At 52.9% G+C, this 26029-nt stretch overlaps 2 protein-coding genes across 6 annotated transcripts in view; one reads left to right on the top strand and one right to left on the bottom strand.

The window, feature by feature from the left end:
* Positions 1-2044: 2044 nt before the first annotated feature.
* LTBR (lymphotoxin beta receptor) lies at positions 2045-19068 on the bottom strand. 3 transcript variants are annotated; one of them, XM_054238047.2, is made up of 11 exons: positions 19002-19068; positions 14247-14342; positions 8424-8520; positions 7962-8087; positions 7726-7878; positions 7233-7329; positions 6951-7048; positions 4950-5057; positions 4654-4679; positions 3270-3498; positions 2045-2933 (listed from the first exon to the last, which is right to left on the bottom strand). In XM_054238047.2, exons 5-11 carry the CDS (start codon positions 7874-7876, stop codon positions 2668-2670), a joined length of 975 nt encoding a protein of 324 aa, XP_054094022.1. In that variant the 5' UTR covers positions 7877-7878; positions 7962-8087; positions 8424-8520; positions 14247-14342; positions 19002-19068; the 3' UTR covers positions 2045-2667. The 3 variants fall into 3 exon arrangements, with proteins under 3 accessions (XP_054094022.1, XP_035111383.1, XP_035111384.1); XM_035255492.2 differs by lacking the exons at positions 14247-14342; positions 19002-19068 and adding an exon at positions 8651-8953; XM_035255493.2 differs by lacking the exons at positions 14247-14342; positions 19002-19068 and adding an exon at positions 8654-8953.
* The window catches only part of SCNN1A (sodium channel epithelial 1 subunit alpha), a 30594-nt gene continuing 23597 nt past the window's right edge, over positions 19033-26029 (top strand). The window contains exons 1-2 of one of the 3 annotated variants that reach the window (XM_035255487.3): positions 19033-19243; positions 19740-20230. In XM_035255487.3, coding sequence (XP_035111378.2) covers positions 19755-20230 — 476 coding nt within the window. In that variant the 5' untranslated portion in view covers positions 19033-19243; positions 19740-19754. Of the gene's footprint in view, positions 20231-26029 lie in introns of all 3 variants that reach the window. The other 2 variants (XM_035255488.3, XM_078337945.1) reach the window with 2 other exon arrangements.

The raw sequence follows: 26029 nt of genomic DNA, 5'->3' as shown, positions 1-26029 counted from the left end.
AAAAATGTATAACATTTGTTTTTTTAATCTAAACTATTAAGAATCCATGCAGTCTGGCCCCAGCATATTGTAGGGGCAGGAAGATTTAACTTTATTTAAAGATACAGCTCACCATTATTTACTTCTCAAAAAAGGAAGTTGGAGCTGATGCTTTTATGGTTAACCTTAAATGACCCGTCCACTCAGTTGGCTCAGACGCCTTCTGAGGTGTGTGTTTTGCAGCCGCCCCATCCTGATGAGCCCCAGCGACAGAGTTCTTCACATCAGATCCATGACAGTGGCCTTTTATGGAAAGAGCAGCCAGCTGGCAGCAGCTCCCTAACAATCCTGCAAGCTAAGATCCTCTCCATGGAGTAAGCATGGGAGAGAATTCAGGGCAGGGGAGGGGCAAGGCAAACATTTACTAATAAGAGGGCTTGAGGAGATTTAAAGGCCTTTTTGGGCAGTGGCGGTGGCGGTGGTGGGGGAGAGGATAAAAGAGACAAAAAGAAACCAAAAACGTAAAAATCATAAATACTCTTTCTGAGCCAAAAGGAGGCCAGCTAGATTTCTATTCACCAACAGCATGTGAACTTGCGCTCTCTCATTGTACATATAAAGTGCACACCTTGGGTCAGGCACTGTGGCTCATGCCTGTAACCACTGCATGTTGAGAGGCCAAGGCAGGAGGACTGCTTGAGCCCAGGAGTTTGAGACCAGCCTGGGCAACACAGGGAGACCTCATCTCTACTAAAAATACAAAAAAATAAGGCTGGGCACAGTGGCTCATACCTGTAATCCCAGCACTTTGGGAGGCCGAGGCGGGCAGATCACCTGAGATCAGGAGTTCGAGACTAGTCTGACCTACATGGAGAAACCCCGTCTCTACTAAAAAAAAATACAAAATTAGCCGGGCATGGTGTCACTTGCCTGTAATCCCAGCTACTTGGGAGGCTGAGGCAGGAGAATAGCTTGAACCCAGGAGGTGGAGGTTGTGGTGAGCCGAGATCACACCATTGCACTCCAGCCTGGGCAACAACAGTGAAACTCCATCTCAAAAAAAATAAAATAAAATAAAATTAGCCAGGTGTCGTGGCATACACCTATAGCCCCAGCTACTTGGGAGGCTGAGGCAGGAGGACCCCTTGAGCCAGGAGTTCAAGGTTGCCATGAACTGTGATAGTGCCACTGCACCACAGCCTGGGCAACAGAATGAGACTCCGTCTCAAAAAAAAAAAGTGCACACCTTTCCTTTCAACCAACCTTGGAGAATATTTTTCACTTTGCATGAGGCTAGATGTTTGAGAGTTGACTGAAACGTAACACCTGTGGAACATGAAGAGATCTGATTATCCGAGAGGGCCAGACCGTTCTACCCATTCAGAGAAATTCTGGAAGGACGTGGCATATGAAGTGTTTTTTGTTTGTTTTTTAACCCAAGAGACCTCTAACAGCCAGACTAACTGGGTGCAAATCTGAGCTTTGCATTTGCAGCTGAATTGGGAAAGTTACCTCTCTGTGCCTCAGTTTCCTCATTTGTTAAATGGGAATTGTATCTACCTCATGGGGTTATGGCAAGGATTCAATAAGTTAGTATTTTTTTTTGTTTTTGAGACGAGGTTTCGCTCTTGTTACCCAGGCTGCAGTGCAATGGCGTGATCTCGGCTCACCGCAACCTCCGCCTCCTGGGTTCAGGCAATTCTCTTGCCTCAGCCTCCTGAGTAGCTGGGATTACAGGCATGTGCCACCATGCCCCGCTAATTTTTGTATCTTTAGTAGAGACGGGGTTTCACCATGATGACCAGGATGGTCTCGATCTCTTGACCTTGTGATCCACCTGCCTCGGCCTCCCAAAGTGCTGGGATTAGTATTTTAAAGCATTGAGAGCACTGCCTGGCACGCTGGCTGCCGTCACTGACTAATACTGCTCTTACTGGATGACACCTCCAGTTCCTCACTGAAATACCTTTATGGGATTATATTTTAGTGTCTTGACCTTTGTCTTTGAGATTGTTCCCGTGGAACAGTATTTCTGTATAAATCCCAAGAAAATAAATCATCTGGGTCCGGGTCCCATTCTCTTTATTTGCATGTGGTTACAATATAAATACACTCGCCATTTTCCTCCCCTTCCAAAACGCTTTCCCATACCTAGGAGTCTTACCCAACCTGTTGTTAGCGACTCCCTTTCCTCTCCTCTAGGATGGGGGGAAGGAGATCCTCCCTATAATTTCATCATGCAGGGTCTACCTCAGTCCATGTGAAGTGTGGAACCCCAAAGGGCCTCTGAAACTTTGGGATGAGCACCACGAATCCTTTAGAGGGCCCGGTGACATCCTTGCAGGTGACCGCGTGGCGGCTCCCTCAGTGCTGTGCTCCGATGCAGCATGCCATGGTGGGCAGCAGTTGGCATCATATGCCCTGTCCGTGCCTGAGGCTGAGCAGCCCCAGTGGGTGGGCCTGCCAGGAGGCCTCAAGTTTGCTCAGGCAGTAGGGAGAGTCCTGTGGAGGGCATGGTATCCAGCCAGTGCCCACCTGCTCTCAGAGGTGTCTGAGCCTCAGTCCCTTAGGGCTCTGCCTCCCCAGGCCCTCCCCAGGCCCCCTGTGAATCCCATTTGGGTAGGGCGGCCTCAGGGGAGAAGGTGCTCTTGTGCTTCCCTTCTTTTGCCTTTTCCCAGACACCATCAGTCATGGGTGACAAACTGGGTGACTGTTAGAGGGTATGGTATCACAGTGCTCTGTCTCTGCCAGGTGCCAAGCCTTGCCGTCTTCCTGGGAGGGTGTAGAGAGCCAGGGAGGGCCAGGGTCCCCCTCTTCGGGAATGGGGTATGGAGGTTCTGGAGTAGCTGGGGGATCTCCAGGGCCCGGTGGTCCCCCCAGTACTGGTCCATTGTAGATGTAGATATTGCCAGTGATTGTCATAGACCCGCCGGTGACATGAATGCCGTTGGTACCTGTGGGAAGGGAGGCAGAGCGTTGAGGAAGGAAGGCCCCTAATTCAGGCCCGCTGCTTCTTGAATTCTCCTTGTCTTCTTCTCACCTTCCCCTGCCCTCCCCAACCCGGCCAGCCCCTCTCCTGCTTGCTGCTGGTTTCTTGAGCTTTGTGTTCATTTCTCTGTTTCTGGGTTTTCCAGTCTCTTCCCTCTTCTCTAGCTGTGACACTGGCTGGCAGCGGAGTCTCTGTCCCTGTCCCTTTTTATTTCATCTGGCCCATAGTGTCTCCCTCCCAGCCATCCCTCCTTTCCCATCCCTCCCCACACCCTCCCCTCTTCTCCCTGCCCCAGGCTCACCATGGGGCACCTGGCCCTGCTCCCCAGGTTCCAACTGTGGCTCCCTGATCTGACCCAGAGGACTCTGCTGTTGCAGCACCCCTTCCTCCAAAGCTGAGCTTGTGGGGAGCCCAGTGGAGACTGGGGAGACATCTCCAGAGTTGGGCAGCAGTGGCTGTTCCAGGTCAAGAGAGTGTAGATTGGCCTTCGGAGGTTCCCAGCTTCCAACGGCAGGATTGGACCCCTCTCCCTGCAGGAGACAGACAGAGATCCAAACAATGACAATGATGAGGGCCCCAGACCCACCCTCTCTTTCTTTCTTCTCTCTCTTTTTCTCTCCTTCCTCCCTCTCTCTTTCTTTCTTTCATTCTTTCTTGAAAGGGTCTGGCTCTGTTGCCCAGGCTGGAGTGCAGTGGTGTGATCATAGCTCACTGCAGGCTCACGAACTCTGGGACTCAAGTGATCCTCCAGCCTCGGCCTCCTGAGTAGCTGGGACTGCCAGGTTAACTTTCTTTTTTTTTGAGACAGTCTCACTCTTTTGCTTAAGCTGGAGTGTAGTGGTGCTATCTGAGCTCAATGCAACCTCCGCCTCCCAGGTTCAAGCAATTCTCCTGCCTCAGCCTCCTGTGTAGCTGGGATTACAGGTGCGTGCCACCATGCCTGGCTAATTATTGTATTTTTAGTAGACATACTAAAAATGGTTCCTCCATGTTGGCCAGGCTGGTCTGGAACTCCTGATTTCAGGTAATCCACTTGCCTCAGCCCCACAAAGTGCTGGGATTACAGGTGTGAGCCTTTGCACCCGGCCCTGCTGGCTAAAACTTGAAACATTTTGGATAGAGATGGGGTCTGGCTGTGTTGCCCAGGCTAGCTCATCTTTCTTTAGTTTCCACACCCCACTCTGTGTTTTGGCAACTCATGGTGTGCCTCTGCCCCTCCCCATACCCCCTGCCTCAGGTCTTTGCACTGGATGCTCCTTCCTCCTGGAAGACGTCCCCCCCAGACAGCCCCATGGCTGGCTCCTCACTTCTTCAGCTCTCTGCTCAAATATCACCTTCTCAGAGAGGGCTTCACTGTCCACTCTGTCTAAAATGCCCCCATCCTTTGCCACTGTCACTCACTGGCTCCTTCCCTGCTTTATTCAGCAATTATACCCCCGATATATATTGAACTTTATTCTCCCTCCATGGGTTCGTCAACTCCAAGAAAGAAGGCACTATGTTTTGCTCACTGCTGTACCTATAGCGCTATGGCAGTGCCTGACACATGGCATGTTCAGTAAATCATCAGCTGAATGAATGAATGAGTGGGGAGTCAGCCTGCACACTCTTTTTCTTGTCTGCTCCCACCTTGCACCCTCATCACCTCTTTCCCTCCTTGCTGCCTTCTCAGCCCCCGCCATTACCTCTGGATGCCTCTTGAGCAGCGATCCTGCAATGGAGAACAAAATGGGTGTAAGGCTTTCTGGCAGGCCTGAGACCTAGGCTTTCAGCCTCCACCCCCCACCCAGTGTGTAGCAACTTGACCACTGTCACGCTCATCTCCAGCCTCAGAATAAGCAGCTGGATGGAGATAAGAATGTCTATGTTGGGGCTGGGCACTGGGAGTCTTGAGGGTGTGGAGGGTTGCACCGGGGAAGTTGAATATTCCTCCCTTGGGCTCCCACTGCCACCCCATCCACTGCATCCAACCCCTTCCTACCCAGTTTCCTGCAGAGAGAAGGGTGGCTCTTCCAGATGCAGGCGAAGACAATGGCGAGGAGCAGAAAGAAAGTCAGCGGCAGTAGGATGGCCAGCATCAGCATGGTTCCTGCCAGGAAAGCAGACAGGAGGGGTGATGACAGCCCCCAGAAGGGCAGAGGGGAGGAGAAGGAGGAGCTTTCCAGATCCCTGGGCAACCCAGACAGAGAAAAGGGAGCAGCTCTTTTCCTTCTAGCCACACTGCAGCTCCTAAAGGCAGAATGAGAGAAACTTCCCTTGGGTTACAGAGAAGGGGAACTAAGTTGGGCTTGGGGACCTCTTGGCAGTCAGGAGAGACTGTATCATGGATGGACCTATTTGGGGGTGGTGCTGGTGCCCTCCTTCTCAGAGACCAGGATTGAGCAGGCTTGTGCATGTGGGATGGGAGCTTGGGCAGTTGATTTTCAAGGTCTGGAAGTGGGACTGGGAGACAGTAGGGAAGGGCGGGGCTTGGAGTTGTAAACAGACACAGGGTAGAGCCACATTTCTGTGGCCTCAGCCATCGCACACAGGGGCCACTGTGGAGGGGCTATGGTTGCCTTGCTGTACCTGTGGGGGTGTTTACAGGGGTGAGAGAGTGGGGAGCCTTGCTTCTGTACTGTCTGTGGTCACCTGAGAGAGCAGGGTTTGCAGGTTTTCCACCCCTTGCTCAGGGCAGGTTCTAGGAGGGGAGGAAAAGAGAGGCTAGAGTTCAGCTTCTCCAGCTTTGGTCCATAGCCTCTGGGTGTCAGGGCTGCCAGCAATAGCACGGAGTCTCCAGTGGCCATCGACTACACCTGGGCCAGGGTGGGAGAACTTGGACATTTGTATTCGGGCCATTTTGCCCCTTCTGATTCATGTCCCTCTGTAGCCTAAGGGAATGTGGAATGGGAGGCCTGGAGAGAAACTGGACTGGGAGTCTGGACCATGGTTTCCTGCCAGCTCGGTGACTTTTAAGTCATTCATTTCTTTGAGCAGCAGTTTTTCATACATAAGAAGAGGTTAGCTTACATACTCTCCAAAATTCCAGCTCTAAAATGCCAGTCGTATTTGATACATAGTTAAAAACTAACAAGGCATGGAAAAATACTTATATTGTGGAATGAAAAAAATCAGGTTACAAAATATTAAAATTACTCTACTTTTAATAAATAACAGCAACAAAACCCAGTATGTATAATCATGCATAGAAAAATGTCTGGGGGGATAGATGCCACAATGTAAAGAGTGGGTAGTCTAGGTGGTGGTTCTACAGGTGAGTTTCAGTTTTGCTCATATGAAGTTTCCAATTTTCGATAGTGCATGCATTATGACATGGCTCTAGAATACGAAAACCTGAGTGCAGGTTCTAGTAACACCAATGACCACCTGGGTGGGTGATCTTGGGTATGTCACTGAACCTCTTCTTCCTTCAGTCCATGAGGATAATAATAGAAGCTACTTCATAGCATCCTTAAGAAGATGAAATGAGTTAGTGAATGTCAAGTGGTGACTGAGTGCCCGACACACACAGCAAACCTTCTGCCAATGAGTGATGTTACAGTCCTTAGAAACAACCTGTAGTCATCTACTAGGCTAGCAAGCCAATCAATCCACAGGAAAAAGTCAAGAGTCAAATGGGAATCTTCTGTCTAATAATAAAAGTACATAGTCTACTAAAGAGGTATTTGGTCTAGTAAATGGATTGTGTGATGCTGACATACCCAGAATGTTGACAATGGTTATCATTACATCTCAGTGTCGGATGTGTTCCTTGACATAGTATAACAGTATATATAATTTTAAAATTGTGTGTGTGTGTGTGTGTGTGTGTGTGTGTAAGTAAACTACCCTAGGGGTATTCCAATTTTTTCTGTAAGGAACTTTTCTTCTTGCCCCAATTCTGGGAGGGAAGGGTTCATCTTTTCCCTATTTTTTTAAAGATGTGGGGCATTAAGGCATGTTCCCAGGCACCTCCCTGTGCCCCTCACCCCTGGTCCCTCACCTGGCATCTCTGGGGGCAGTGGCTCTAATGGATTTCTGCAGCTTGTGTCGGATTGGGCAGTGCCTGGAGCTGTCTCCACCAGACCTTGGTCCTCGCACCTGCAGAGGAAAAAGAGATGATGACCTTTTCATGCTCTGGCCCACCAGTGCCCGGACTCCAACTGGCATGCGGAGCTGGAAGTGGCGAGTCCAGCTCACCATGTCAAGGATGGTGGGGGGTGAGGATTGTTAGCAGCTGAGGCTTCTCAGAGGGTGGAAGGAGCACAGGCAGGGGTGCACTCACCTGGTGTGGGGCTGGCAGCGGGCACTGGGGGAGGAGGTGTTCTGGAAGTGCCCTGCCTTGCAGGGGATGCAGTGGTTGTTACCCTTACCAACTTTATCTGGCAAGAGAAAGGCAGGTCAGCCAGGGTGAATGGGCAAAAGGGAGGAACCCTTTGCCCACTGTGAATTTCCTTTAAGCCCCAGGATGGACTCCTCCTTGCCCATCTGCCCCATTCCGTAGCTCTCACCTTTCCCAAGCTCCACTTTGCTGCCTACCACTTTGCCCAAACTTCCCAGTACTGAGAGGAACCCCCTCGTGTGCCCCTTGCACCTGCCCCAGTTCCAGTCCCTCCAGACCCCTTCTGTGATCCTATGCATGGAATGAGAAGAAGAATTTTAAGCCAAGGAGAACTACCTAGGGGGTCGCCGTGGACGAAGTACCATATTCCCTGCTCCTACTCGAGATCCCTGGCAACCAGCCTCCTTTTCACATCCAGCCCTCAGGGACCTCTGACCTTTGAGATCGGCTTCAGTGCCAGGTGGACAGTCAGAAAGTAGCTCGCAGTGTGTACACTCGGAGGTCTCAGCAGCACAGAACATTCCCGGCTTGCAGCGGCACTGGGTCTTCTGTTTGCTTGTGCAGGGGGCAGTCTCCTCGAGGCCCATCACTGGTGGGGAGACGGGAGGGCTCAGGGAGAGGCTGAGATCCAGGGGATCCAGCTCCCCCGCCACCAGGCACATCCTCGCTCACCTGGGTCACAGGGGCGGCACAGCTGGCAGATGGTCAGGTAGTTCCAGAACTCATTGTAGGAATTTTCAGTACATGCAGCACAAACTGTGTCGCTGCTGCGGCTGCATTTAGCTGAGACATAGGTGCCTAGAATGTGAGCGGGGCAGTGGAGCCTCAGGAGACAGGGCTGCACCCTCACCTCCGCTGCCTGTGGTGTGACCCCGGCCTGTCCTTCGGCCTCTCTGGCTCCCCATCATCCTGCCGGTGGCCCTCTGGCTCCCTCTCAGAGAGGTAAGAAAAGAGGAGGCCCAGTGGGGAGGACCAGTCCCAGCTCCTGCAGGTGATGTCCAGGGTTTCCCATGCTCGTCTCCAGCAGCCATTTTTCCTGGGGGGACAGTGCCCCTCTAAGGCCACAAGGGGACTGGAGCCCCCCCCCCATGACCCACCTCCGAGGCCCAGCTCTGTCCGGCCACTGCCTCTCACCTGGCGGGCAGCGGGAGCAGCAGATGCGGTGCCTGAGCTCGTAGTATTCCTTTTCCTGGTCCCTGCAGGTCTGGTTCTCCGACCCGTATGGAGGCACCTTCAAAGGGAGATGGAGAAGAGGAGAGAAAAGTTAGGGGTCAGCTTGGGAGGGCAGAGGGAATGAAGCGAGGGCTGTCCAGACCCTTCTTCCCCACCCTCTCCAACCTCTGCCAGGTCCCCTTCCTCACCACCTGGGGCTGGGATACTGCTAGGAGCCCAACGAGGCCCAGCACCAGAGGCCCCCAGGCCAGGCCGCGGGCAGAGGTGGCCCAAGGCAGGCGCATGGCGGCCACTCGGCCAGCCGGCCAGCAGGCCAGCAGCGAGGGGGCCTGGGAGGAAGGCAGGAGGCCCGACGCCCTGGGCAGCGGTGGCGGCAGCTGCCGGAGCCCAGAGCCTGGGACGGGACTCAGGGCCGATGTGCCCCCCGGGGCCGGGAGCGGCCAGGCCGGGCCTCCGGGGCTCCCACGGCGGAGCTCAGGAAGTGGGAGTGCAGAAAGCTAACTGCGGGGCGGGGACAGGGAGCGCTGGGAGCCGGGCCGCCCTGTCGCAATCGCAGCCAAGGGAAGAGGAACAGGCTTGTCTGCCTCGATGCAGGGCGGGAGGGGTGGCCGGGAAAGCACGTGAGGGCCGCGGGGCCGGAACCGGCCTCCTCCCTTCTTAGGAAGCCTGATCCGGAGAGCGGGCTGCGGACAGGCCGGGCCCAGCGAGGGAAGGGCGGCGGGTCCCGGGGTCAGCCCTTGGACAAGCCTCGGAGGGGAAGCAGAGGGAGTTCCAGAGTGCACAGGGGACAGCTGGGTGTGGGATCTGGAAAGTGAGGGTCTGGGGCCAGGGCAGGACAGGCATGGAGAGGGCAGGGCACAGGGATTGCCAGGCTGAGGCCGCAGAAGCAGCTCTGAGACCCAGGAGAACCGGCTGGCAGACGCCCAGGTTCCTGCCCTACTGTGGGACTTTTTCAGACAAATTACAAGGGACTAGCAAGTCAGCCAGCCCCCTATACTACCCACCCAAGCCAATCCACACAGGAGTAGGCACAGGTCACCTAGGAGACCCTTGAGAGCTGTGCAGCCAGCCCTGCTCCTTGTCCAAAGCTGGGAGCCCACCCTGTCCAGCCCCCTCCCCTTTAGCATGGAGAGAGAGGCCGGGGTGACACATAAGGGGACCAGGATTCCAGGGTAGCTTAGTCTGGTTCCTGTCCCCTTTCCTCCCCTCATCTCCCTCACTGCTTAGCGGCCCACGCACCCGTGGAGCTACTTGCGGCTGCCCCCTTTTACACGTGGCTCTCTGGTCCCCAAGTTTCTGTCTTCCTAACTCCCACCTGTCCTTGAGGCTTCACCGAGGCTCTGGTGGGGGGGCGTCCTCTGCCCTAGGTTACGAAGTCCCCATGAAGATTGCCCTCTTTCTGTTCGCTGTTGTCTTGTCGGCCTCCCACCAGGCTGTGAGTGCCACAGTGGCCCAGACTGAATCTTCAAGGCTGTGTTCCCCATCCATAGCAGAGTCTGGCACATACCATGTGCCCGATACATATTTATGGAATAAGCAGGTGATGGCCACATCACAGAGCCAGTCCATGGCAGAGCCAGCTACAATCTGAGTCTCCTGATCTCTAGGTTCCAGCTCATTCCAGCAGTCCTGCCACCTCCTTGTGGCTCAGGGGTGTCTCCCTTGGGATGAGGGGCTAAATTCTCTTGGGATAGGTCACTTGGGCACCATCTCCCTCCCTGAAGGACTCTGTTCAGCACTCATCCTTACGCTGGTCTAATTTTGGGTCTGATGTCTGGACAGGCTCTTAGTGCAGGTAATGAGAAGTGTGCATGGGGAGGAGAGGTCACAAAAGGGTGAAAGGACCTGCCTAGGCGGTAGGCATTTAACTTGGTGAGGCTCTCTCCCCTCAGCTGGTGCAGGCAGCTCGCTGTACAGATGGGCCACGGATGGCTGGAAAGGGCAGGAGTATCAGAGCATTGGAGCATGGTGGGGCTGCTGCTCCTTCCAGGCCCCTAGTGCTGGGGGCTGGATGATACTCCCCACTGAGCTCTTAAATGTGTAAAAGAATGTGTGTGTGGTGACCCTAGGTCCTTTTTTCTCTCTCTTCTTTTTACTTTTTACTGTGGAAATTTCACACCCAAGATAATATACCAAAAAAAAAAAAAGTAATATTGGGAGTCTCCCGTATACTCCCTACCCAGCTTCCACTCACAGTCAGTTTCATTTATTCTGTATACCCCTCCCCCACCAACACACACACTCTTCTAATCCCTCGTGATTATTTTGAAGTAAATCCCAGACATCGTATCATTTCATTTGAAAATATCTCAGGATTGCCAGGAGAGGTGGCTCACACCTGTAATCCCAGCACTTTGGGAGGCTGAGGCGGGCAGATCACCTGATGTCAGGAGTTCGAGACCAGCCTGGGCAACATGGTGAAACCCCAACTCTACTAAAAATACAAAATTAGCTGGGTGTGGGGGTGCATGCCTGTGATCCCAGCTACTCGGGAGGCTGAGGCAGGAGAATCGCTTGAACCCGGGAGATGGAGGGTGCAGTGAGCCAAGATTACACCATTGCACTCCAGTCTGGGCAGCAAGAGCGAAACTCCGCCTCAAAAAAAAAGAAAATATTTTAGGATTTTACTCTAAAAGACAGGGACTCTTTGTCTTTCTTTCTTTTTTTCCCCCACCCTGTCTTACAGTGCGGAGACCCTGCCTTTTAATCTAGGTATAACATATAAAGCAATGAAGCCCATAAAGCACACTGATCTTACAGATACGGCTCAGAGAATTTTCACTTTTGGGTACTCTTGCATATCCCCCAACTGTTCCAGAATGTTTCTTGTACTACAAAAGGTCGCTGCGTGCCCTTCCCAGTCAAAGCTTCCAGCTTCACGGGTAACAACTATGTCAGACCCCTTTTAACCCCAGCTGGCTGGACTATATCCTTCTTTCTGCTGCCAGCCCCAAACTGGCACTTCAGCCCTCAGGGACTCTCTACCCCCTAAGGAAAGAGCCCTGAGATCTGGGTTTTGATGTTGGCCACATCGCTTTATCTCTGTGCACCTCTTTATTTGCTTGCAGACCTGTGAGATGGAGGTGGGTGGGAGGAGAGAGGCAGCCAGGCTATTCCTCCTCTCTCTGCTTTCTGGCTTCACCTGTGGTTGGTTGCCTTCCTCCCTTCCCTCCTACCATAATCCCATCTCCCACCAGTTCCACACTATTTAGATCCTGCCACATGGCTCCAAAGGCTTCCTGGTCTTTGATCGGTCCATCACCTTGCCATCTTTCCAGGCCTAGAGATGGTAGCTGCTTCCTGCTTTGCTGTTTTCTGAGCTGCCTCCCATAGCGCTTCCATCACCTATGTACCAGTTAGTTTCCTGTGTTAAATTCCTGTTTGTTTGTTTGTTTTTTGGTTGGGAGAAACAGGGTTTCACTCGTTACCCAGGCTGGAGTGCAATGGTATAATCTCGGCCTATCGAAACCTCCACCTCCCACGTTCAAGCGAGTCTCCTGCCTCAGCCTCCTGAGTAGCTGGGATTACAGGCATGTGCCAACACGCCCAGCTAATTTTCTATTTTTAGTAGAGACAGGGTTTCTCCATGTTGGTCAGGCTGGTCTCGAACTCCCGACCTCAGGTGATCAGCCTGCCTTGGCCTCCTAAAGTGCTGGGACTACAGGCATGAGCCACTGCGCCCGGCCTAAATTCCTGCTGTTTGAAAGACTTGGAGTGTTACTTGTTTCCCAGCTGGATCATAAAAGACAAATCTTAGCAATAAATGGCTACTATAAATCCCAGCCTTCCCCAGGAGAATAAAGGGAGACTCACAGGGGTGAGAAATCCATGAACTCAAGTGGGCAGGGCATTGTCTTTGCTTCTTTCCTTTCGTGTTCTTCACCATTCTCCCTGAGGCTGATTTCCACTGGGCAACCCCAGATCCAGGCCGAGTGCCCCAGGACTCCTGGAAGATGTATGAGGGTGGGGCTCTTCTCCCAGGCCTTCTTTAGAGGGAGCTGCTGAGAGAGCCTTCTTCCCGCAGGCCCGTGAGGCATCCAGAAAGGGGGTTGGTGGAAATGGATTCTTCTTCTTTTATTTTTCAGAGTCTCACAGTCTGTCACCCAGGCTGGAGTGCAATGGTTCAATCTTGGATCACTACAATCCCCACCTCCCAGGTTCAAGCGATTCTCCTGGACTCACCCTCCCCAGTTAAGTAACTAGGGGACTACAGGCATGCACCAACAGGCCCGGCTAATTTTTGTATTTTTAGGAGAGATGGTGTTTTGTCATGTTGGCCAGGCTGTTTTTGAATTCCTGGCCTCAAGTCATTCGCCTACCTCAGCCTCCCAAAGTGCAAAGGGCTTACAGGCGTGAGTCACTGCACCTGGCCAGGAGTGGATTCTTCTAAATACTCTTTCTTTGTCTCTTCTTTCCCACTCTGCTCTTAGCTGACTAGCACTATTGGAAAGGGTCTGGCAAACACCCAGAAGTGCGTAACTGATGAGGGTTGTCCTTCTCCAGAGTGTTTGCATTTTCAGTGGTGACAATGCCTTAACCCAGTGTTTTCAGCTGGGGTGACTTTGCTTCCCAGAAGTCACTTAGCAATATTTGGAGATGGTTTTGGTCGTGATGAACCAGGAGGAAGTGCTGGTGTCTAATAGATGGAAGCCAGGGATGCTGCTAACACGCTGCGATGCACAGAATTGTAGATAGGACAGAATCATCCTGTCCCACCACAGAGAACGATACAGCTGAAAATGTCAACAGTGCCAAGGTTGGTAAACCCTGCCTTTTTTTTTTTTTTTTTGAGACAGAGTCTTGCTCTTTCACCAGGTACCAGGCTGGAGTGCAGTGGCGTCATCTCGGCTCACTGCAACCTCTGCCTCCTGGGTTCAAGCAATTCTTCTGCCTCAGCCTTCCGAGTAGCTGGGACTACAGGCAAGCACCACCAAGCCTGGCTAATTTTTGTATTTTAGTAGAGATGGGGTTTCACCATGTTAGCCAGGATGGTCTTGATATCTTGACCTCGTGATCCACCTGCCTCGGCCTCCTAAAGTGCTGGATTACAGGCGTGAGCCACCTCACCTGGCCAACGCTGTCTTAACTCAAAGTGATAAACACTTAATAGTGAGCTTCTAAGTAACCTGCCAGGGCACTAGACGAAGAGCGGCATTTTTCTGGTCCATCATTTTAGATGAAAGAGAAATCTGAGGCCGGGTGTGGTGGCTCACACCTGTAATCCCAGCACTTTGGGAGGCAGAGGTGGGCGGATCATGAAGTCAAGAAATTGAGACCATCCTGGCCAACATGGTGAAACCCCATCTCTACTAAAACTACAAAAATTAGCCGGGCATGGTGGCATGTGCCTGTAGTCCCAGCTACCCAGGAGGCTGAGGCAGGAGAATTGCTTGAACCCAGGAGGTGGAGGTTGCAGTGAGCCGAGATCACACCACTAAACTCCAGCCTGGCAATAGATCGAGACTCCGTCTCAAAAAAAAAAAGAAAGAAAGAGAAATCTGTATTACATAAAGGCAGCTAAAAGGACTGGGGCCTTCCACAGTGAGCAGCCCAGTGTGGAGCGGCTAATGGCTCCAAGTGGTAAGAATAAAGAGTTGCATTTAACTAAGTAACTGATTCTCATCCTGGAAAGGATAGAATTGAAAAGGGAAAAGTGAAGAAAATTTAGGTAAATTAATAGACCACAAATAAATGGGTTCTCAGAGGAAGTTAGGATGGTTGAAGTTTTGCAGATGCTTTCTCATAGCATGTCCCGCTCTGTCAAAGATAAACCTCGAGTCTTACCCAAGGAGGTCGCTCTGCTGTCTTCTGCAGAGTGGGTCAGCAAGCAGTGACCACTAGGCACTGAGGTCACCAAGATCAATACGCCTGGTCTCTCTCCTGGCAAACACACATACATCAGGGTAGTAGTAAATAATAATAACAAATAATAGTAAACAGTGGTAAATGCAGAGATAGGCTCTCCCCAGGCGGGTGGAGGGAAGGGTGATGACTTCTGTCATCTCCTGTCCGCAGAGAACAAGAGTCAGGAAGACCCTTCGCACTCATAACCCTCATCCCACGGCAGCCCTCTGGTTTCACTTCTCTCTCTGCAGCCATGCACATTTTTTGGCCACGCCACAGGGTTAGACGATGGCTAGTGTTGGGAGGGGAAGGCAGCCCTAGGTTGCCAGGAAGGGCTGGGGCTCTGGGGGAATCTGGGGTGGTCCTCGGAAGGCAGGGGGTCCTTCCAAGACAGATCTACAAAGCTCTTGACTTTTTTTACTTTTTAGAAGGAGTCTTGCTCTGTCACCCAGGCTGGAGTGCAATCACGCTATTTCAGCTCACTGCAACTTCTACCTCCTGGGTTCAAGCAATTCGCCTGCCTCAGCCTCCCTGCCTAATTTTTGCATTTTTAGTAGAGACAGGGTTTCACCATGCTGGCCAAGCTAGTCTTGGACTCCTGACCTCAGGTGATCCACCCGCCTCAGCCTCCCAAAGTGTTGGGATTATAGGCGTGAGCCACTGTGCCCAGCCTTGACTTCTTATAGAACAAAACCACACTTCCCTCAAAGTCAGAGAAAGAGAACTGAGCTTCAAAAGGAGTCGCCTAGTTTTCAATCTGGTCCCACCCCTAACTCCTGGATGACTGTGGCCAAGTCACTTTGCTTCTGTGGGCCTCAGTCCCCTCATGAGTGAAGCAGGGGGCTAGATGCAGGGTCATCTGGAAAAAGTCTTTGTGCCCATCTGGGCTGCCTTACCCACTCCTTCTTGCCCTTTTGTTTTCTCAGGTAAGACCACTGAGGCTCAGAGAGGTCACGTGCCTTTCTCAAAGTCACATAGTTTAAAAGCAAAAATAAGGGCTGAATATGGTGGCTTACACTTGTAATCACAGCACTTTGGGAGGCTGAGGCAGGAGGACCACTTGAGCCCAGGAGCTGGAGGCTGCAGTGAGCCATGATCCTCCAGCCTAGAGGACAGCAGCATGATACTGTCTTTAGTTAACCATTTTTTTTTTTTCCCAATAGAGACAGGGTTTCTCCATGTTGGCCAGGCTGGTCTCGAACTCCTGACCTCAGGTAATCCACCTGCCTTGGCCTCCCAAAGTGCTGGGATTATAGGCGTGAGCCACCGTGCCTGGCTTGATACTGTCTTTAAAATAAATAAGTAAATAAAAGCAAAAATGAAAGTTGTAGAAAAATAGTGATTTTCTTCTGGAGGTTCTGAAAAGCACCTCCCTGGCTTTTCTATTTGCCTCTTATAAAAAAAGAACTATATATATATTTTTTTTTTTAAAAATAAATGTAAGTTGACCAGGCGTGGTGGCTCATGCCTGTAATCCCAACACTTTGGGAGGCCAAGGCAGGTGTGGATCATGAGGTCAGGAGTTCAAGACCAGACTGGCCAACATGGTGAAACCCTGTCTCTATTAAAAAATACAAAAATTATCTGGGCATGGTGGCTTGTGCCTGTAATCCCAGCTACCTGGGAGGCTGAGGCAGGAGAATTGCTTGCACCGGGACCCAAGAAGCAGAGGTTGCAGTGAGCTGAGATCACGCCACTGCACTCCAGCCTGGACTACAGAGTGAGACTCCATCTCAAAGAAAAAAAAACACATGTAAGTTTATAAAGGCACACAAAAAGATATAGACAAATATACAAATCACAGTGGCTCCCCTCGGGGGTGGGGGAAGGAAGGGGACAAAGGGAAGCTTTTATTGTTCTATATACTTCTATATTGCTGGAAAATTGTATTGCGACAAAACATATTTGTGGATTATTTGCACACTTTAAAAGAGTGTTGTTAAAATGGACTTCTGACCAAAGTGCAGGTCTCAGATGTCTATTTTCCTCACAACACCAAGTTGCTCTAGCCCGTTCCGGGTCTAGAATACTACAGTGCTAGGCCATTGCCGTTCCCATACCTGGCAGGACATGGCAGGGTCACCGCCCTCTGGCTTAGCCCAGACCAGGCATTGCAGTTCTTCTCACAGAGCCCTTGATACGAAAACTGTTTGCCATGTTGCCTTAAGCCAGTGGTTGGATTTCAGCCTCGAGCTAGCAAATAGAAAAGGCAGGGAGGTGCTTTTCAGAACCTTTGAGGTCAAACAGTCAGGGAGCACTGTGTTTGCAAGGAGGACCATGGCCAATGTAAGGGCGTGGCTCAAGGGACACTGGAGTTTCTGGGGGTATCTGGGATCTTTGGGGCAGTGGGGACAGTGCAGAGAACTTTTCACAGAGCCAAGGAGATAACCCAGCACCCAGAGAGCGGATGAATCCATGGGCTCTGTGTGGGAGTGATGGGGACCTTCCCGGCTTTCACATCCGGGTGCACGGGAGCCCCGATCCCCCATGAGTCTGTCTCAGAAGTAAATGGCAAAAGGGCTAAGGAGACAACCCCAGAGGAGGAGGAGAATTCTGAATTGTTTATAGCTCTGTTGTTATTTTGTTTTGTAACCTCAGAAAACTGGTTTATCCTTGGGAAGAGTTAGTTTCTTCATCAGGACAATGAAGAAAAATCCAGCCATCCCTTCCTAGGGGAGGTATCATGAGCGGTACCAAGGTAAGCAAGGGGACCTGGTTTGGAATTCTGGCTGACACCGGCTCTCACTTTAAGAAGTCGCAAGGCTTGGCTACAAGAGAGGAAGCCACAGACTGGACCCTGAGCCTGGCATACCGCCTTTTCTCTCCTTTGCCTGGCAAACTCCATGCTCTTCAAGATTCATGGCCAGGCACGGTGGCTCAGGCCTGTAATCCCAGCACTTTGGGAGGCCAAGACGAGCAGATCACAAGGTCGAGAGATCAAGACCATCCAGGCCAACATGGTGAAACCCCGTTTCTACTAAAAAATACAAAAAGTAGCTGGGCGTGGTGGCACCCAACTGTAGTCCCAGCTACTTGGGAAGCTGAGGCAGGAGAATCTCTTGAACCCGGGAGGAGGAGATTGCAGTGAGCCGGGATTGTGCCACTGCACTCTAGCCTGGCGACAGAGCAAGACTCTGTCTCAAAAAGAAAAAAAAAACAGATTCAGCAGAGATGACACCTTCTCTGGGAAGATTTCCTGAGTCTCCTGCAGTGAGCTCCCCTGCCTCCCTCCCTAGGCTACCCAGCCCTTGGCTCTTATCTCTTATCGCTGAGAAATCTCAGACCCTCACTTTGGTTAGAAGTCTATTTTTAAAACGATCTTTTAAAATGTGTACATAGGAACCTTATCTTATGATACTGCAGCTACCTATTTGCAGGCCTAAGTCCCCCCCACATCTGTATCAGTGCTCAGGCTGGGCCTTTGTCTGCAGGCTTGGGGAGGGAGGCAGGACAGGCCAGTGACCACATTCCTGCACTCTGGGCTGCCTCCGGTGGGGCCCTCGAGGGAGCCGCAGCCCTCCCCATTGCGTGCAGGGCCTGGGCTGTGTGGGTGACTCTCCCGAGTCTCCTCCAGCCCTCTTTTTGGGCCTGATTCTCTGACCCTTCCCCCTCTCCTTGCTCACCACTTGGCACTTCACTCCTTATCCTTTTTTTGCATTAGGTTTAGAAACAGATTTTGGAGAAAAATATAGCCCCTACTGATGAGTTTTTCCTCCTTTCAGGGCCTGTGCAGGCTTGTGCCATGCCCACCCTCTTCCTCCCCGAGAGCTGGCGCTGGCCACATCCTCCCTGCACCTTGTCTGCTTTCCCTGACTCTCCCTGGGCTCCGGGTCTGTGCCCACAGCGTCCTGCCTGGCCCTCGTGCTGCCTCTGGGTGCCCACATTCCTGCAACCCCGTGACCACAACAGGGGCCATTACACATTCCTGGCCTGGCAGCCAATGGTGTAAAAAAGAACAGAATGTCCTAGGGCCCTGCCCAGCCCCCAGCCTTACCTGGGCCCCTCCCTGGATCTGGACAAGGTTGGAGGGGGTCGTGAGGAATGAGCAGGAAAGAGGATGGACCAGGTGGAGGCAAATGCACCCCACCTGAGTGCGCTGCTCCCCCACCTGAGTGAGCGGGGAGGAGACTTACAGAGACCTCTTCTCTGTTCTTTCCAGGGCCTGTGGGTGAGGCTGACCTGTGGGTGCCCTTGGAGCGCTTCCCACTTGCAGAGACTCTAGCTCCTGGAAGCACACTTAGGACTCCCGCTTGCTCTCCTGCTGGAGAGAGGCTCCCTTTGGGGCCGGTTCCTTCTCTTTGCGGCCCCCTCTCCACCTCTACTCACTCAGTGCCCCTCCTCCATCCCTGTCTCTCCATCCCTCGCTGTCCGCTGTCCCTCTCTATTATCTCCCTTTTTTCTGTCCTCCCGTCCTCCGGGTTCCCCATCCAGGCCCTCTCAACCTGGCTGGCTCCTTCTCTTTGTGTTGCCCTCCAGGCTGTGGGCTCAGGATCCTTCTACTTATTCAGATCTTTGCCCTTCACCCTCCCTCCTGTCCCCCAGCCTCCTTGCCTATCAGCTCCGGATCAAAGCCCCTGCCCAGAGTCCACCTTCTCAGGTCCAGTACTCCGGGTTCACCTGCGCTCTGGAGCCCTCCTCCCTTCGGAAAACTCCCGGCTCTGACTCCTACTCGGCCCCTCCCCACGCCCTGCTCACCTTTAATTGAGATGCTAATGAGGCTCCTGTCGCTTCCATCCCTGGCCAGCCGGCGGGCGGGCTCCCCAGTCAGGCCGTAGCACCTGTCAGGTGAGGGGGAGGAGAGGCTTGGCTGCCAGATTCAACTGGAAAGGAACCAGTCCCAGTCCAGCCGCAACCTGGGAGTGGGAAGCTGGAAGCAGCCCAGACCTCCCGGAGCCCTGCAGTTCTGGGGCGGAGACGGAATCAGGACACAGCTCGAGGTCAGGGCCAGAGGCTGGAGGTGAGGGTCTAGAGTGAGAGGGGGCAAGGCAAGGGGGAAGAGGAAGAGAGGCAGGATCAGAGAAAGGAGCCAGGCCAGGAAGAGGAGACACCCAAAGAGAAACAGAAGGCAGACAGAGAGGGAGTAAGAGGCAGGAGCGAGACACAGATCCTGGAGGAAGAAGACCAAAGGAGGAGGGCAGAGACTGCTTCGGAGACAGAAAGGGAGGTGCTAGGACAGAAACCAAAAGGTGGCCCTATCAGGGAAGTAGAGGAGAGGCTGTTCCTGGGAAGCCCAGCTGCGGCACTTCTGGTCCCAACTCCCGAAAGTCTGCTGGCTCCAGGAAAGGTGGAAGAGGGAGGGAGGAGTGGGAGAATGTGGGCACCGGGTGGGACGTGGGCCTGGCCAGGGGCAGCCTCACTCAGGTTCCAGAGGTGATGGGAGAGGGCACTCAGCGCCCAGAGCTCAGCCTTGACCCTGACCCTTGCTCTCCCTAGCCCACCCCGGGGCTCATGAAGGGGGACAAGCTGGAGGAACAGGACCCTAAAGCTCTGCAGCCCATGCCAGGGCTCAGGAAGGGGGACAAGCTGAAGGAGCAGGACTCTAGCCCTCCACAGCCCACCCCAAGGCCCAGGAAGGGGGACAAGCATGAGGAGCAGGGGCTGGGCCCCGAACCGGCGGCGCCCCAGCAGCCCATGGCAGAGGAGGAGGCCCTGATCGAGTTCCACCGCTCCTACCGAGAGCTCTTCGAGTTCTTCTGCAACAACACCACCATCCACGGCGCCATCCGCCTGGTGTGCTCGCGGCACAACCGCATGAAGACGGCCTTCTGGGCAGTGCTGTGGCTCTGCACCTTTGGTGTGATGTACTGGCAATTCGGCCTGCTGTTCGGAGAGTACTTCAGCTATCCCGTGAGCCTCAACATCAACCTCAACTCCGACAAGCTCGTCTTCCCCGCGGTCACCATCTGCACCCTCAATCCCTACAGGTCGGTCAGTCCCGCTGCCTCTTCCTGGCGCCTGTGCCTGGAAGGGTGGTCCAGGGTGCTGAGGTGCTCACTGGGCAGGCAGAGCCTCAGACCTGAGGGTGAGGAGCCTCCAGCTTGCTGGACTGATGTCCCTGCCTGGTGGAGCCATCCTAGCACCACAGGCTCACCCAGAGTGTGGTTGTCAGAGCGGCCTTGCCCTTCCCTGCCCTCTCTTCTCCTTCCCTCCCGTTCTCTTCTCCCTCCTGCAAATGGGAGGGAGTGCTTGCAAAAGGGCAGGGGTGTGCGCAGCTCCATCCCTCTTTGGGAGCAAGATGCCAGCCAAGTATAAGACCTCGTCCACCTCAGCAGGAGAGTCTGATAGAGAGGTGAGGCTAGGGGAGGCGAGGCCACGCAGGTGCTGTGGAGGTGGAGAAGGGGATGAAACAAATTTCTGTTATGGAGAAAGCAAAGTGGGGGGTCGTAGAGGTTAGGGCTGCAAGTGAGCCCAAAGGCTGGGGACAGGGACCTTACAGAACAAGGAGAATGGGTCCAGCTAGAGAGCAGCGCCTTGTGAAGCTGTTCCCGCAAAATCCCCAGGCTGAAACGTGGAGGCGATCGCTCCCGCCGCACTGTTCACCTGTGCAGGTGCCTGACCTTTCCGTGCTTGGGTGTGTCCTGGAGCTTTGGGTTTCATCAGCGCTCTTTGCCAGTGTTGGGTCTGGAAACCGGGGGTGGGGGGCTGGGGGGGGTGGTAAGCATGGAGAAGAGAGAAGGGCAGGGCTGAGTGTTTTTATGTACCTCTATTTGTATTCACTCAGCCACGCCACCCCTTGGGGACACCTACGTCAAGCCAGACACCGGGCTAGACACCTGGCAAATGGATTCATGAATAATTCATACACCCTTATTGAAGGCCTGGTAGTTTGCTGAGTTCTGGGGACAGAAAGCTAAAATAAGATGACAGAGACAGGCCAGTAGCTGTGGCACACTGGGATATGTATGATAAAAATGGTGAGTTAGTGTCTTCAGGGAGTGTAAAACCTTATGAGTGTGTGTGTGTACATATCAGTATATGTGTGATTATGGATGCTTGGGACTGGTCACGCCGTGGGTGGAGGCCCCTTCTTATATTCCATCATGTCCAAAGGCGTGATATGGACTAAGAAAGGTTGGGATGTCCTGTCCTGGAGAGAAAAAAAAGCCAGGCCCTTTTGTTGATTAACCTCTGTATGACGTCCGGGTAGAACCATTTCCTTAGGAAGCTGCCGTGTGCACAGACAGCGCCAAGGTGTCTACAGGCATCTCATTTCATTCTCACATCTTACTAGGCAGGTGCTATTGTTATCCCTATTTTACATTTGAGGAAACTAAGGCAAAGAGAGGCAAGCCACAAGATCACCGAGCAAGCGAGTCACTGAACTGTGACTCATCCTGTTTATACCTCATCCCAAAACTCTGCCTCTTTTTAATAGCCAAGATGTGGGGTGTTGAGTGAATGAGATTTCCAGTCAGATGTGGTTTCCATCTCATTTCAGAGCTCTCGTGGGTCCTTTCTCTCGGCCTCATTTTTCTCCCCCTGGTTCCTGCAGGCATCTTCATCCCTTTAGGCCTTGGTGGAGGGGAGGGACGAAGCAGGAAGGGGAGGGATGGCAGGCCAGGCAAGGCAGTGGGCACTCAATAACTATTTGTGGTTGAAAAGATGTCAGTGCGAGATGGAGAGGGAGGGCAGGGGTGAATGGGGTGAGGCCTGCACAGTTCTCAAGTTCTGCTGGTTGCGGGACCCTAGACAGTCCAGGAAAAAGCCAGGGAGAGGAAGCCATGAGCCCTGCCTCTGGGGCCTGCAGGCTGGGAGGCAGGCATCTGCCCAGAAAGACTCCCTCCTGCTGGAAGGGCTGCTGCGGAGTTAGGAGGGAGAGAACACCTAGGATGGGAGGGGAGTCGGGGAAGACTCCCCAGCACGAGGAAAGGAGATTCAACACCCACCCAGCATTACGCACTTGACCTTGTAGTCACATTATGTGCTATAAAACCGGGTGCTTATAGACACTCACTCATTTAATACTGACAAGTCCAGGGAGGCGGCCATTATTATTTCCATTTTTCAGATGAGGAAATTAAGGCTTGGCAAGGGGAAATAATTTGAACAAGGGAACATACATTATTTATTTATTTATTAAATTAAAAAATACCGGCTGGGCATGGTGGCTCATGCCTATAATCCCAGCATTTTGGGAGGCCAAGGCAGGTGTTGAGGGGTCTGGGATGGAGCCCAAACAAGGCTGTTTAAAAGAGCCCCTCACTTGAGGCCAAGAGTTCGAGACCAGCATGGCCAACATGGTGAAACTCTCATCTCTACTAAAAATACAAAAATCAGCTGGGCATGGTGGTGCTTACCTGTAGTCCCAGCTACTCAGGAGGCTGAGGCAGGAGAATCACCTCAGGAGGCCAAGGTTGCAGTGAGCCGAGATCCACCACTGCATTCCAGCCTGGGCCACAGAGCAAGACCCTGCTCAAAGAAAAAAAAAAAAAAACCAGTAATAACACTTGTATATATTTATGTGCCAGACATTTTTATAAATGAATCTACATCTAAATTAAATGATTCTGCTTTAAATTATTTAATCCTCACAACACAACTGGGAAGTAGGTATCATGATTGCTCTTTTTTTAAAAAATATAAAGACGGGTTTCACTATGTTGGTCAGGCTGGTCGTGAACTTCCGACCTCATGTGATTCACCCGCCTTGGCCTCCAAAGTGCTTGGATTACAGGTGTGAGCCACCATGCCCGGTCGATATCATGATTACTCTCATTTTATGGATGAGGAAACTGAGGCCCAGAGAGTTAAGTAACTGGCTCAACTTCAGACAGGCAGCAAGTAGTGAAACTGGGACTCAAAAATCATCCCCCTACCCGCGACGGGAAGCCAGGGCATCTCAGGTTAGCAGCTGAGTCCCAAATCAAGTGTGTTTGATTCAAGGCTCTTTTTCCCATTACACTTTTAAGTAGGGATCAGGCAAAGCCCTCCCAGGGCTGTGGCAGCTGGTGGGAGCCCAGTGTGTGGAGCAGCAGTCATAGGAGGACAATTTGTCAGGCATGCAGGAGGGAGGGATCCAGGGCCACTCCTGCTCAGGAGGGAGGCAGGGCGGGTGGACAGGTTCACGCAGCCTGCTGCTGGCTGCCAGTGAGTGAATCATGTGGAGCGTGGTGAGTGACTCCTACAGAGGAAATCGGTTGATGAGCTAGAGGGACTGAAGTGAGGCAGAGTCCTCCAGGGCTGCCCACCTGCTGGAGGTCACCACCAGCAGAGGGAGAAGAGGAAGAGGGCATGTGGGACTCTGTGCTGCTGTCCAGCTTCAAGGAAAGGGGACAAAGCGCTGAAGACCTTTCCGACTAAGCAAAGGAGTGCTGAGTCCAAAGGGAGGGGTTGGCCACTGCAGCCCCTTTCTCTCTGGTCAACAAAGGGGTTCTCCACTCAAAGGAGAGCGCCAGTCATACCTACCATCATGGGAAACAGAGCCCACAGACATATTTTTCATCCAGTCCCAGGAACGGTTTAGGCTGGACCTAAGAACCTGGAGTTCTTGAACAATGAAGGAGGTCATGGTAGCGTCTTTCCTGGAAATGGCACAGCAGGAGGCCTGGCAGCAGGCGTGGGTGAGGCAAGGGGCAATTTCCCAGACAGAGTCCCTTGGGGAGGGTGGGAAAACCCTGAGCTAGGGAGTCTCTCCCTGCCCGTGGTTCCCTGATGTGGCAGTGTGACCCTGCACTCCCTGGGCAGTCTGGACACCAGGCTTTGCTCAGCAGGCCTGGCAGGAGAAAAGCCTGGACTCTGAAGAGTTGACTCCCCTCTAGCCCTGCCACAGTGGTTGAATCCGTCTCATCTCAGGAACCTTGCTACCTCTATGGCAGATGCTATTAAAAAGTTCTTCCTGGCCAGGCGCAGTGGCTCATGCCTGTAATCCCAGCACTTTGGGAGGCGGAGGCGGGCAGATCCCTTGAGGTCAGGAGTTTGAGACCAGCCTGAGCAACATAGTGAAACCCTGTCTGTACAAAAAGAAAAAAAAGTTAGCCAGGCATGGTGGCATGCACCTGTGGTCCCAGCTACTCAGGAGGCTGAAGCATGAAAATCACTTGAGCCTCTCACTGCCCTGGCTATTCATCCTCTGGGCAATCGTTGGTTTGTGAGCACCTACTGATCTTAAAATGTCCTAGGGTTGGGCGTGGTGGCTCACGACTATAATCGCAGCACTTTGGGAGGCTGGGGCGGGTGGATCACCTGAGGTCAGGAGTTCGAGACCAGCCTGGCTAACATGGAGAAACCCTGTCTCTACTAAAAAATACAAACACTAGCCAGGCATGGTGTTGTGCACCTGCTACTCAGAAGGCTGAGGTGAGGCAGAGAATTGCTTGAACCTGGGAGGCAGAGGTTGCAGTGAGCTGAGATCATGCTGCGGCACTCCAGCCTGAGCAACCGGGTGAGACTCTGTCTCAGAAAAAAAAAATGTTGTAGCCAGAACTGAACTCCACATGTGATCTGAGAGCTCAGAACAGGCTCTAGTGGGGCCATCTCTGTTACCTGGCCTCTGTCCTCAGGGGGCCTCACAGGTGAGGGGCACCTGTCTGTGAACACACTGTGGTGCAGGCTGAGCTCAGAGGGACTGCGTGTGGGGAGGACTCCACTGGGGTGAGTGTTCACAGCCCCCCGGGAGAAAAGGCTGGAGATGCTGAGAGGTGGAGAATGGTCTGTGGCAGGGCTAAAAGGGGCCAAAGAAGGAGAAGTTAAGGCTTCTAGGTGGTCCCTGGAGGTGGGAGAGAGCACTTGCTGGGAGGAAGTTAGTGCGTTTCTTGTGCCCAGCTCTGCCTGGTAATCTGGGAATGCTGGCTGAGTGCTCTGGTGGGGCCTCTGGGTGGGATGGGCCTAGGCAAGTCCCAAGGCTGTCAGGGTGAGCATGGGCTCTTCTGTGAGAGGAGGCCACCAGGGCTAAGAGGGAGGGAAGAAGAGGAGACCAGATGACGAGAGAGCAAGGTGTCAGGCCCCAAGTCTCCCCGGGTCCCTGTACCCTGCTGGTCTGTCCTGAACAGAGAGGAGCTAGACAGGAGAGGGCCAGCTACAGGGAAAGGAGACTGCTGCCTGATCGCACATGCTTCAGAGCTGGGAGGCAGACACAGCGGAAAAGCAGGAGCCATGGCATGAACAGGCCTGGCTTCACATCTTGGCTCCAGTCTTTCCTGACTGAGTGACCCTGGGAAACTCACTTAGTTGACAGGCCTCGGTTTCCTCAACTGTAAAATGGAGATAATGCCTGCCTGATGTGGGCTGACTCACCCTCCAGTCAGTGTAGGGCTGCCTGCCAGAGCAGATGGGAGTGAGGGCAGTGCGCATGACCTGGGGAGGTCAAGGCTAGAAGGGCTGACCTGTCTGGAGGAACCCCTGTGGGCATTCTTTTTTTTTTCGAAACAGAATCTCACTCCGTTGCCCAGGCTGGAGTGCAGTGGCATGATCTTGGCTCACTGCAATCTCTGCATCCCGGTTTGGAGCAATTTTCCTGCCTCAGGCTCCTGAGTAGCTGGGATTACAGGTGTGTGCCACCATGCCCAGCTAATTTTTGTATTTTTAGTAGAGATGGGGTTTTACCATGTTGGCCAGGGTGGTCTTGAACTCCTGACCTCAAGTGATCCACCCACCTTAGCCTCCCAGAGTGCTGGGATTATAGGTGTGAGCCACCGTGCCCAGCCCCTGTGGGCATTCTTTATGCCTTCCTTCTAGCCGCTAGTCTCTTCAAAACAAGATCAGCTGTCTTCAGTGTGCCCTCTGTT

Source organism: Callithrix jacchus, chromosome 9, assembly GCF_049354715.1.
Source record: "Callithrix jacchus isolate 240 chromosome 9, calJac240_pri, whole genome shotgun sequence".
Lineage (NCBI taxonomy): Eukaryota > Metazoa > Chordata > Mammalia > Primates > Cebidae > Callithrix > Callithrix jacchus.
Note: the sequence above shows the minus strand (reverse complement) of the source record. Positions and strands in the feature narration are given on the sequence as shown.